The 12,454-nt window shown below is 54.9% G+C and overlaps 1 protein-coding gene across 8 annotated transcripts in view; it reads left to right on the top strand.

Moving 5' to 3' along the window:
* Positions 1–12,454, top strand: part of LOC130860718 (NADPH--cytochrome P450 reductase) — a 63,110-nt gene that overhangs the window by 35,889 nt on the left and 14,767 nt on the right. For all 8 annotated transcript variants that reach the window (XM_057749305.1, XM_057749299.1, XM_057749302.1 and 5 more), the window contains one exon: positions 1,210–1,401. In XM_057749305.1, the coding sequence (XP_057605288.1) occupies positions 1,223–1,401 (179 nt within the window). In that variant the 5' untranslated portion in view covers positions 1,210–1,222. The remainder of the gene's footprint in view (positions 1–1,209; positions 1,402–12,454) is intronic.

Here is a 12,454-nt window from a genome sequence, read left to right as displayed (position 1 = left end):
GGCGCTCTGGCTGTCAGGCCCACCCTGTGGGTTCCCCAAGGCGGTGATAGCTCTCGGAAGTCAGATGTGAAGCAATCTTCCATTGCTCGAGTTGCGGAGCTGTGACTACGGCCTTCCTGACTGAGTCTGGAGCCGTGGTTGCAGTGAGAACAGCCTACTTGGTAAGAGGGCACCACGCAGGTTCCAGAGGCGAGCCGGGCCTCCGTGATAAGGGGCAGACATGCGCTGCTGGAGTTTCAGGTGCTCTCACCCGGCCTTTGTTGACTCATATGTATATAACCTGCCAGGTTTCAGTGGTGGAAGGACCAGTTGAGCGCCTTTCAAGGGAACTAAGTAGATTGGTGTGGTGGGGGTCCCCAAGACTACCCTCTGGCTCAGTGATTCAGCAGGACGCACAGAACTCAGAAAAGCTGTTCTACTCCCAGTCATGGTTTCTTATGGCAGCAGGAAACAGACCGAAATCAGCAAAGGAAAGACTCCTTAGGACAGAGTCTAGCAGGAACCAGGCAGAAGCTTCCAGTTCCCCTCAGCCAGTGGAGTCACACAGCAGTGCTTGATTGTCCCAGCAGCCGTGTGTGGAAGCCCAGTCGAGCCTTGGCGTCCAGGGTTTTCGTTAGGAGCAGTCTTGGAGGCATGGGGCGCCCTCGTGTCTAAGCTCACCTCCTCCGTCTCCAGCACCCCAGAGCCCACACCAGGTGTTCCCCTAAATCGTATTATTAGCATAAACTATCTGCGCGACCCAAGGTCTCAGGTACATGAAGACATTCTTATCAGGCGGCACATTCCGAGGGCTCAGAGGTTATTTCCTTGGAGCCATCCAAGGGCCAGTCCTTAACACCTTTGGAATGTGCAGGGTTTGGGGTGTCCCGGGCCTGCTGCCCAGCTGGAGAAAGGGTTTGCTGTGAAGCAGCGCCTCTGCTGTGTCGTCGTGGGGCTGGAGGATGCTGGTGCGGGGAGTCTGTGGCCTCCATCCTCTGTGTTCGCTGGGGACCCAGTCCTAGCTCCAGCCACAGCCTGCGCCCAGGTGCGCCCAGGGCTGCACAGGCACTGTGCAGACCGCATGTTGTTTTAGTTCTGGTCCACGGCAGAGCAGGGCTCTGCCTGTTGCTGCAGCCCTTGGGGTGTGAGGCACAGACCAAAGCCTTCAGGGGGCGCCCCAGCAGGCCTCAGGCGGACCCAGCTGACATCTGTCACGCTCTCTCCCGACAGTTTCGTGATCGACATGGGAGACTCCAACGTGGGTGCTGGCGCCACCGCCTCTGAGATGGTGGCTGAAGAGGTGTCCCTTTTCAGCATGACGGACATGGTCCTGTTTTCTCTCATTGTGGGTCTCCTGACATACTGGTTCCTCTTCAGGAAGAAGAAAGACGAAGTCCCTGAGTTCACCAGAATTCAGACCACGTAAGTGACACGCTCAGGATTCCCCTAGAGCACGTCTCTGCCCTCCCAGCAGCATCTGGGCAGGAGCAAGTCGGCTGGAAGATGCAGGGTCCCCCGTATCGTGTTGGGCTACGTCTTGGGTTTGGCCTTATTGGTGGACTCTGCTTCGGATCTACCTTCATAAGCCCTTATGTTTACACTGCACTTCACAGTGTTCATGGTCCTTTGATACCTGTTTCTTATTCAGGCTTCACAGGAACCATTCAGAGTAGAATACACCTTGCACAGACAGGTAACCTGAGGCTCAGGGCATTAAAGGTCATCAGGGTAGGGCAAGGTGTGGGGAAGGGGCACGGTGCTTCCATGCCCCCTCTGGGGTGCCACCCTCCCAGCACCTCCATGTGTTCAGCAACCCCACAACTCTCCAAACCCCATCCTTCTGGGTTCTTATGAAGGTTTCCTAATGGCATAATTGATTAAATCATTGACCACTAGGGATTAATTCAGCCTCCAAGCCCTCTCCCCTCCCCGGGGGTCAGTAACCCTCAGTGACACCAGTGACCCTGCCCTCACGGAGCTCTTGTGGGTGATGTCTGTGACATCATCTAGCACCGGTCCTGCCGCACCACAGCTGCTCAGTGTTTATATCAGAAAGTATTTTGTACCAAGCACTACATGGGCGCTGCAGGTGTACAAAGGTGGCCTTCGCATTAGAGAAGCTAAGAAGCCAGGACATTGGAAGGTACTTTTTAAAAATGGCTTATGAAATGCTTTCACGTGCATCATATAATCAGTGTCTGCGACAGCCGTGCCCGCGCAGCAGCGGGAGCTGGCCTCGTGGCTCGTGATGGAGGGAGAGGCCCCGCAGCTGGGAGACACAGGCTCCGGGGTCTCTAGGAAGGAAATCCCCCCTTGGAGGGATCGGGAAGGTGTGCTGCTGGAGGGGGGTCACACCCTGAGGCTCTGAAGACTCTGTTGGCAGAGGGCCAGAGGGAGGCTGAAAGGCTGGGCAGGTGAGTGGAGTCCAGCCTCTTCCTGCAGGGCTGGGCAGGTGCCTTCCTGCTGTGGCGAAATATTTTTTGGTGAAAAGATATGGCACTCAAGATAAGGGGAGCCGTGTCCAGGTCCCTGGTTACCGTGGCCCTGTGCTTGCTTGTCTGTGAGATGGAGGTGAGTCCCCACCCCCGAGTGAGGCTGTGCTATGTGGGGGTGGGGCCACCATCCTCCTCATCACCAAGATCCCTGGCCGTGCAAGATGGGCTTGAAGCAAAACTCCCAGATTCTAATTGTCTCTCTTTGGCAGGATGCTGAAACTGTATTTCCTTCCTCGTAACCCTAAAATTTTAACCCTGTATGTTTAAATTGCCTTCTCATCCCTCCTGATGTCATGCTGAGTGCCCTGTGGCTAGACGTCCTACGTACACACTCTACAGGGAGACTGGTACGGTGCAGTGTCAGCCCAGGGCTCTGATGCTGGGGAGCAAAGGTTTAAGTCCTGACTCTACCCCATATTAGTCATGTGACATTTGCCCTCACTTAATCTTTTGACATCCGTGTCCTCAACTGTAAACTGGAGATAATAATAGAACTTACCTCTCAGGGTTTTAAAAACTGAACGGCATCGTCCTTCGTGGAGCTCTGTGCACAGGTCCTAGTGCACGAGGTGCCTCCAGTGTAGTGTACTTATCGCTGCTATTAATATCATCTCCAGTCTTATAAGAGCCCTTCAAGGACACCATTATTACCCCATTTTGCAGAGGAGGAAACTGAGCTGCTAGTGATTGAGTTTGCCCAAGGCCACCTAACTCACAAGTAGCAGAGCTACCTTTTCAACCCAGATCTGCAAACTCCACACCCCCTGTTTTCCCTGCTTTGCCATGCTGCCTTCTGTCTCTTAAGAGGTGGTTAATATCCCTATTTCAAAGATGAGAAAACTGAGACTTGGAGCCGTCACCTAGCTGATACATCTGGGCCACCAGCCTGGACCGCCTGCTGTAAATCCCGCACTGTTGTCCCTGCCCACCGGTACTGTCAGTGAACACAGGTGGTTTCAGCCACAGCGTGGTGGAGAGGGATTCTTGTGAGGACTGTACGCACCCAGGGCTGTATCAGTTCTCACCATGATTCCCGGTGGCTTCTAAGACTTCTCCCATGGCTTCTTGCCATGATTCACAGGTCTTTTAAGGCCCATTTCAGGCCTTTGCCACCTGGGATGGTCAGTTCAAACCTTGGGGCCTGGATGTTTTTTAAAAATCAAGCCAATGGGAGCAGCTGTGTCTGGACAGCAGGCCTAGAACACACGTCTGCAGCCCCCCGACCTCGGACTTCCAGGTGCGGGGATCCAGGAGGAGCCCTGTGTCCGCAGGTGACTCTCCCAGGTATGCTGGCCTCTGGGGCCCTCACCACCAGGCCGGATGTGGCTTCAGAACCTCAGGAGCCCAGGGAGGGCTTAGAGGGAAGGTCAGTTCTGGAAGCCGTCCTTGGTTTTTTTGTAACCTTTTTACTGAAGTACATAACACGCAGACATAAAAGACCATCAGCACATGGTTTGATTTTCTGTCACAAAGTGGACATAATCTTGTAAGATCATGATTATGCCTCTCCCCGCTCCAGTCCCGCCACCCCAGGTCACCCACTGTCCTGACTTCTCGTAACACGGATGAGTGTTATCTGTGTCCCGGGCTGGGTAGTGTTTGGCCGTTTTTTCCTGAGGTGTGTCTGTGTTGTGTGGTCACAGTCCTCTCATTCTCATTGTTGCGTAGCGTCCTGTTGTGGGAATAAACCGTAACTTGTTCATTCCCATCATAATGGCCCTTTAGATCCCTTCCAGCCTGGGGCACTGGTACCAGCAGTCCTGCAGGGAGCATTCTGGTCCGTGTGCACATGGTTCCCATGTGGATGTAGCTCAGCTGGGTATGTGTTGGACATGGAGTTGGGGGCAGAGGGAAGGCACACATGCAGCTCCGTTAGACACGGCGGTTCCCCGGCGCCCACCCACTCCCAGCGTGCAGGGCTGTGGCTGCTGTTCATCCCCGCCAACACTTATTTTTGTCAATTAAAAAGTTTTAGTCATTCTAGGGAATTTCCTGGTAGCCCAGCGGTTAGGACCCTGTGCTTTCACTGTTGGGGGCCTGGGTTTGATCCCTGGTCGGGGAACTAAGATCCCACAAGCTGCAGTGTGGCGCCCCAAATTTTTTTTAATTAAAATGAAGTAAAACAAAATTTTAGCCATTCTAATGGGCATGTGGTGGTACCGGTTTTAACTGCCTTTCTCTAATGTCCAGTGACCTTTTCATATGGTTATTGGCCACTGAGGTTTCTTTTGTGAAGGTCCATTCAAGACTTGGCCCATTTTTTTTCCTGTCAGGTTATTGGCCTTCTTGTTGATTTGTCACAGTTATTTATATATTCTAGATCCGAGTCCTTTGTTAGATATCTATGCATTGCCAATTTCTTCCTGTAACTTGCCTTTTTTATTCTCTTAATAGTGTCTTTTTGTGATCAGAAGTTCCGGCCTTAAACTGGTCCAATTTGTGAACCTTTTGGTTGACCTTCATCTTTATGATTAATGCTTTTGTGTCCGGTTTAAGAACTCTTATCTTATGGTCTTGAAGCTTTTCTTTTGTATTTTCTTTTGAAAGCTTCACTCTTAGATCTGCCATCCAGCTGAAATTGACTGTGGTATCAGCAGATTGTCGAGGCACTCGGGATTCGTTTTTTTCCTTACGGATATCCACCCACTTGACCCAGCACCATTTATTGAAAGGGTCATTCTTTGTTGCTCACTACAGTAAAGCATCACTGTGGATATAAATCAGGTGACCGTATCGATGAGGGTCGATTTCTAGACTCCTTGTTCTGTTGATCAGTTTTCTGTCCTTTTGCCAACACCACATGTTCTGCTTTCTATGATTTTATAGTATCTCTTGACTTGGTATCTGGTAGTCTAGGTCCTCCAGCTTTGTTCTTCTCTTTCAAAATTCTGTTGGCTCTTTTTGGACCCTTGTCATTTCCATATAACTTTTTTTTTTTTTTTTTTTTTTTAATTTGGCTGAAGTGCAGCACGAGGGATCTTAGTTCCCCAACCAGGGATCGAACTGAGGCCCCTGACGGTGAAAGCACGGGGTCCTAACCACTGGACTGCCAGGGAGTTCCCTCCATATAACCTTTAGAGTCAGCTTGTCAGTGTCCACGGAACAAACAAACAACAGACCTTTCTGGGATTTTAGTTGGGATTGGGTGGAATCTAGAAGTTTATTGGCATCTTCCAATATTGAGCCTTGAGCCTTCTAATCTGTGAACATAGTTTTGTCCCCCTGGGGAGGTCTTTTGAATGGTTTTTAATAGCAATTACAGACTTGGTAAGGGAGCATTACAAGAAGCACATTCTTTTAATAATAATCACAGTCACGTGGCTCTTTCACCTCCACTCCCACTCAGTCCTCAGCCTGCGCTGAGCTTGTACCTCAGAGCGCAGCACCCAAGCCAGGGCACTCCTGATGGGAGGGCACCCGGGGATGGTGGCTACCCCCCCCCCGTGCCCCCATGTACTTTGCTCGTGCATGTAATACAGCCCCCTCCCCTTGCTGGGTGGGGGTTTGTTTCCATTTCTGCCTCCCATAGTGCAGAGGTAGCGTCCCCTTCCTGTCTGGGTCCCTAGCTCAGTGCAGGGCCTGTCGGAGTGAAGATACTCAGAGAAGGGCCGTCGAGTTAGTAAACAGAAAATCTGCACGTGTGTCTGCCTCTCAGGCAAACTGGCTCACAGGCTGGGTGTGGCTTATGTTAAAATTTTTAAGATTTTTAATTTAAGAACATTGAAAACCCCAGCAATTTCTCATGAAACTCACTTATAGCTTCTTTTGACAACAACAAAAACAAAACCAAAAAAACAACCAAAAACCAAAAAAAACCAGAGGACCTGGCCCCACGGCCCCACCGTGGCACCTGCCAGCAGGGCCTGGGGCTGGGCAGGGCCACCCTTCTAGATGGGGCTTGCACCGCAGCCTGTGTCCCCAGCCGGCTCCGACTGTGCTTCTCCTGCTCTGCTCACTGCCCCGAGAAGCCTGCAGCCCCTGCAGCTCTGCTTCACGCGTGGGCCTGAGAGTGCTTTAGAGAACAACACAGCTCTTTATCATGGAGCACTGCAAGCAGACAGCAAAGCGTGACGCACAGCAGAGTCAGCTCACGCACCTGTCACCCAGGCTCCGCGACTATCCGCTCCTGGCCAGTCTTTGTCCTTCCCCCTCCCCACTGTTCCCGGATTATCCTAAGCGAGCATGTAATTTCATAATTAATCCTATAATTCATATGAACCGTGAATAAAGAAATCATATGATGTCGTAGGAAATTGGAACTATTTCCTATGAAATGTATGGAAATATGAACTACAAGAATATCTCAGTCCTCTCAAATTCAAGGACTCCCCTTTTTAAACCTAACACAGCACCACCCTTCCACCCCTGAAAAGGTCACAGTACGTCTCAGTGTCATCAGATGCTCAGTTCAGATGGCATTGTTCATAGTTCCCTGAGTGACTGATCAATTTTTTTTAACTGTTTTTTGGTTTTGTTTTAAATTCAGGATCTAAACCCACACATTGCAATTGGCTACTGAATCTTTTAAATCTCTTTTTCAGGGGTCTGGTCTACTGAGATGTCATTTACATGCAGGAAAACTCACCTTTTTAAAGTGTACAGTTTGATGAGTCCTGACAGGTGTGTGCAGTTGTGTAACCAGTGTGTTGTCAAGATACAGAACACTCCACACCCCAGAAGGCACCCCGCCCCCAGGTCCCTTTGCAGTCAGCACCCCCAGCCCCCACCCCTGGCAGCCACTCATCTTACTTCTGTCTCTGTAGTTTTGCCTTTTCTGGACTGTCATGCAAATGGGGTTACGTCACTGCAGTCTTTGGTGCCGGGCTGCAAGGTTCTCCTTAACCTAATGTCAGGTCTCTCTCAGTCCAAGGGCTTCCTTCCATCCTGTGATTCCCGTGCGGCATTTTTGTAGAAGAACCTAGATCATTTGTTTCCTGACGTTTCCCCCGGTGTAGATTTTGCTGCCTGCATCCCACTGGGGGTTGCTTCTGAAAAGCCACAAAAGAGCTCATCTTCCTCCGTGACCTTGGTTTGATGACTTGCTCTTGTCAGAAAGGCTGGGAGCGCCTCGAGTCAAGGCCACTGGCATCATCTCTATCCACTTTTATCTCCTGAGTGCCAGCTCTTTGCATACCCAGCTCAGGGCCACTCTTTCCAGAGAGGGATCCTTGGCTCTGCCGAGTGAGACAATAGAAACACAAGTGGGTTTTACAAAGAGAACATGAGGAGAGGCCCCTGTGGCTGTGGAGGGCGGACAGTGCCCGACGTCTCCTGCATCCGTGAAAATGACGAGGCCGTGGGCTCAGGACATTCACGCTGACCTGCAAGCACAGGCATGGATTTTCTGATGCCACCTGACCACCAAGGGACTGCTCCCGTCCCTTGATGAGATTGGGATAGTTTTGCTACAAGTCAGCGCCCGAAACCTTGGACGTGGCCTGTCTGGGAAAGCGATGCAGAGCTGAGTGTCAGCAGACCTTCTGACCTCACTGGGCGTCCCTGGGGCACTACTCAGCACTGGTGGCTCCGTCTCTTTGGGCCAGGCACCAGGGCGCAGGGATGCGGCATCCCCAGGGGCTCACGTGCAGTTGGGGCACATGAGGATGGTACAGCAGGCAATGCTCGAACAGCCCAGGGCGCCACTGGGGGGGGGGGATATGTCAGGATGGAGGTGCCCCCCAAGCTGAGGAGGCTAAGTAGGAAGCTGGGCAAGGCCCACATGTGCAGAAGCCCAGGGCGAGGAAAGCAGGCCTACTGTGGGAAGGGCACATCTTTGTAGAGCCCGGTGGAGGCCACCAAGGCAGTCGGGGCCGTGAAGGGAGCTGAGGCAGGAGAACAGAAGCCAGGGGGCGGTCTCCATGGTCTTGGGGTTTTCTCTGACCCTTGTGGGGAGCCGAGGGAAGGGCTGGTGCCCGGGCAGGGCCCTGAGAGCAGCGGACCCCGAATGCACTTTGGAGGGGGCTGGGGGAAGGTGGTCGGGAGGCGTTGGCACGGACCAGGGCCCGCGGTACAGACGGCGAGCAGGGTGTGGAAACCAGTGGTGCCAGCAGCCCAGGGAGCGGGCCTGCGCCAGGGCCTTCTAACACTTCAGTTCTTGGATCCCTGTTTTACAAAAGGCAGAGCTGATCTGGGGGGAGGTGAGTAACCTACCCCCGGCTGCGAGTGACCAGCCCCAGAGCAGGACTTCATTCCCCCACGCCCGCCGTTGCCGCCACTCCTGCTAGCCCCCCAGCCCGGCCCTGTCGTCCCCCCCACCCACTCTCCTCTCCCCTTTGACTGCACCTGACGGCAGGGCCACTTTGTGACTAGAGCCACGTCATCCCGTTGTCAGAGGATGTGGCGTTTCCTCCCTGTCCTGGATGGGCTGGGTGACCCTGAGCAGTTTCTTGGGCCCCAGTTTCTGCACAGTAGCGCCAGCGCGGCCTGGCACCCGACTGGCCCAAGAGGGGGCAGGCCGCCTGGGCCATGGCACGTTGTGGAGTCCCCGCGGGCACGGTGGCCGATACGTGTTGAAGGCTGTGTGGGTGGGGGGGTCCTCCAGGGGAGCAGCAGCCCCCTTGCGCCTTGGAGCACCCTAAGTGACAGGGAGGAGGCTCCCTGGGAAGGGTGGTGACGCGTGCACGGGGACTGCCGTGTCCTGCATCCTGACCGACGGGGTGGCCCGGGGAGGCACAGCCTTGCTCTCACCGTGGGAGCAGCTGCGGAGCCTGAGCGCTGGGCCGCGGGCGCGCTGGGCTTTCACAGGCCCGGAGTTACCGCTTCAGCCCCCAGCGCCACTCCCCTCCACTGTCAAATGGGGCAGAGTGCTTTCCCACGTCACAGGGTGGGGACGATTTCGTGAAGTAAAATAAGAAGCATAGAGGAGGCGCTCAGTAAGCTGTAGTCCGCTTCCCTTTTCTGTCTTTGACCTGTAGCCTCCCACCTGCCAGGGCCGGTGTCCTCACTGCCTTCTCAGCGCTGCTTCCTGTGCTCGGCCCTGTCAGTGGAGAGAGCTGCTGTTTTTTGTTTAAGCTCCAGCGAACGGCTTTGTTTTCACCAGAGGCAGCTCTTCCAAACCGTTAGCTTTCTGCCACGAGGCCCCGGCTGCCCGCTCTGCCACCGTCGGCATCACATTAGCTCTCATCCCCTCTCCCGTCGTGCTGCCCTGGGCACTGGAGAATTCGTCGCCACAAACTCGCCTCTGGAAGGGAGCCATTCAAAAGCAGCTGCTCCGTGTGTCGCCAAGGGCAAGGGCAAGTCTTAGAAGAAATCAGTTCCACTGCAGAAAATTCAATCTCAGAAACGTTTCTGAGCGTTGCCTGGGACTGGAAACAAAGTGAGTCACGCCGGGTCATCGTGGTTCATCTCCATCCGAGTGACTCAGTGCCTTTGTCCACCCTCCCTCTCAGCTTCCCCGCCCGGGGGCTGCAGTTGACTTCTGAAGCTTGAACCAGAGACACTCCTGCTCCCAGTTTGGGAACAGAGAGCCCTAATTGGAACCACTTGTGATCCATCCCGGAGCCGCGTGGTCTCTGGGCTCGGCGGCTGGGCCAGCTGCCGCCTCTCCTGATGGGCCGTTTGTACTTGGGTGCCTTCGAAGGGGGGCTCCTCACTGGGAAACGTCTCCGCAGCGAGTGCACTGCCCACCTTGCCGGGCTTTCCCCGTGCTGTGCGACGGGCGGCCAAGATGTGCTGGTTTCATAACGCACTCTGCCCCCAGGGGACTGGACCCAGCGTCGGCGGCTCTGTTAGCCACAGTTCTTTTGGGGCGGGGAGAACCAGATCAAACTTAATATGATCCTGAGGCACCCCAGCCACAGGCCCTGCCGTAGCAACCTGCACCACCGCCTTCCACTGTCCACAGGAGCTTTGTTCTGCCCGCACGATTTCTTTTTTTTTTTTTTGGTTTTTTTTTTAATGGGAAAGGGGGAGGATGTGGGGAGAAAGGGCTCTGATATAAACAGTTACCAAGGAGACCCAAGCCGGGGTTGGAGAGGTTTCCTCCTTCCCTCGGTCCATACAGAAGGAGGAGGGGTGTGTGCGAGACGCAGGGGCTCACGGGAGGTTCCAGCCTGAGCCCTGGTTCCTTCCTGCTAGAGCCGCCAGACGCGGCAGCTTTCCCAGGCTCCAGGGACCGAGGCAGGCAGGGGCTCGGCGGAGCTCCTGAGAGGACCGGGGTGTCCGGGAGGATGTGCAGCGTCCATGGGCCGGTCTGCCCGCCACCAGCACTGGTAGAGGATGGACAGAGCCCGACTTGCTAGCCGCTGGCTCCCCTCCCATTTCCAGGAGAGCAGCACCCTGCCTTTTCCCTTCAGTCCAGAGTTGGGAGTAAGAAGCCATGGGGTGCGTGTACTCATCTCATCAGGACGAGCCCATCCTGAGAAGGTCAGTTCCAGACAGTGTCCAGGCAGATGGCGTGGACGCCCGCAGACACCCCTACTTAGATGTGGATGGAACTTCCTCCCGGGCAGGGACACCTGGAGGCACGAGGAGGGCACTGTGTAGAGTTGACCGGCGCTGTGTAGCCTCCGGGGTGCTCCTGGGGGCCTCACCGGGGCGCAGCCACTCCAGCCCCTTTGGTCCTGGTTTGCAGGCTGCATTTGTCTGCTTCCAAAGGAAGGGGTTTAGACTGCAAACCAGGAGGACCCGCATCACCCACTCCTCTGCCTGTGAAAGACTGGGTTCTGAGTGCAAATCCCAGCGTGACGCTGTCTGGAGGGGTGAAGCCAGCCGAGGGCCCCAGGTGTGGACCTGCTGGGGCCTGGCAGCCGGGCGTCGCGGTGGGCAGTAGCAGATCCCGCTGGGATAACCGGTGGGAACTTGGGGAACCTGCCCCGTGTCGGGCAGTGACTAGAGGCACGGACGGGGTCGTCCCCAGCCTCCTCGGGTTTCCCTTTTCCTCTGGTGGGGCTGTGGGCGTGATCCTCCTTTTCCCCAGGGGCTGACGCTAATGGTGAGACCAGTGCTGGCCTTCAGAAGTGCACCCCCTTCTCGGGAGCACGCTTCCCCTAGGGGCAGGGGGCCCTAGCACCTCTTGTCCACCCTCTGACACCCTCAGCCAGACTGCGTGGAGGGCCCCCTCTGCCCTTGCTGCCCGCCTGGAACACCCGCTCTGTGCAGCTGCGTGGGGGCGCCCCCCCGGCCCTCCTCCCCAGAGCTCAGCTCCCACCTGTTGCTTGGGCCTCACCCAGGAGCCCCTTAGCTGCCGACTTCCTTGGCTTTCCCTCTTGGGAGCCATTTTCTTCTCTGAGAATAGAGCCCAGCTCTTCCGCGAGGACGTCCGTGGTTTCTTCAGCCACAGTGCCTGCTCCCTCAGAAGCCCAGTGGCATGGCATCCGCTCCATCCATTTGGTCTTCACACACCTCACCCTGTTGAAATCAGAGTGACCCAAGCAGCTTTCTTCTTCCCTCTTTATCCCTGAGAGTTAAACAAGTTCCAGGTGCTGAGCAAGGCAGTGGGGTGGCTTCAGAAGCCAAGATGCAATGTGTCCCATAGAGGAATCCAAGGCATCAAGAGGCCGGACTTGTCCAGTCATAGGCCCATTTGGTGGCAGAACCAGGATATGAACCTGAGTTTCTGCTCCTGGTACGTGGCCCCTCCCCTTCCTCCAGGATTCTCCTGGACTCTTTCTCCAGCCTGGTGATGGGCCCTTGGAAGGTGGAGGCTGCCTCATGTAGTCTCATGCCCTTGGCACCACCCAGTGCCTGCCCCACCCTGGCTGGCATGTCAACTGGAGATGGAAGAAGGGCAGCTGGATGCTCACTGGGTGGTGGGGGTGCCTCTGGTCCCTTTCTTCAGCAAGGCCCCAAAGCCACTTAGATGTAGCGTCTATGGAAAGCTCTGTCCCTTGAGAAAAGAGAGCTTTTCTTCTAATGTCAGATCCTCTCAGGTGGGTAGGGGAGCCTCCAAGGCTACCTCGGCCAACCTTCTGCTGGGCAGAGACTCAGGACTGACCACCACAGAAGCCAGTACAACATCACTGTGCTGATTGCAAAGAGAT

This window comes from Hippopotamus amphibius, chromosome 9 (assembly GCF_030028045.1).
Source record: "Hippopotamus amphibius kiboko isolate mHipAmp2 chromosome 9, mHipAmp2.hap2, whole genome shotgun sequence".
NCBI lineage: Eukaryota > Metazoa > Chordata > Mammalia > Artiodactyla > Hippopotamidae > Hippopotamus > Hippopotamus amphibius.
The sequence above is the reverse complement of the archived record's forward strand: the minus strand, read 5'-3'. Positions and strand labels throughout refer to the sequence as shown.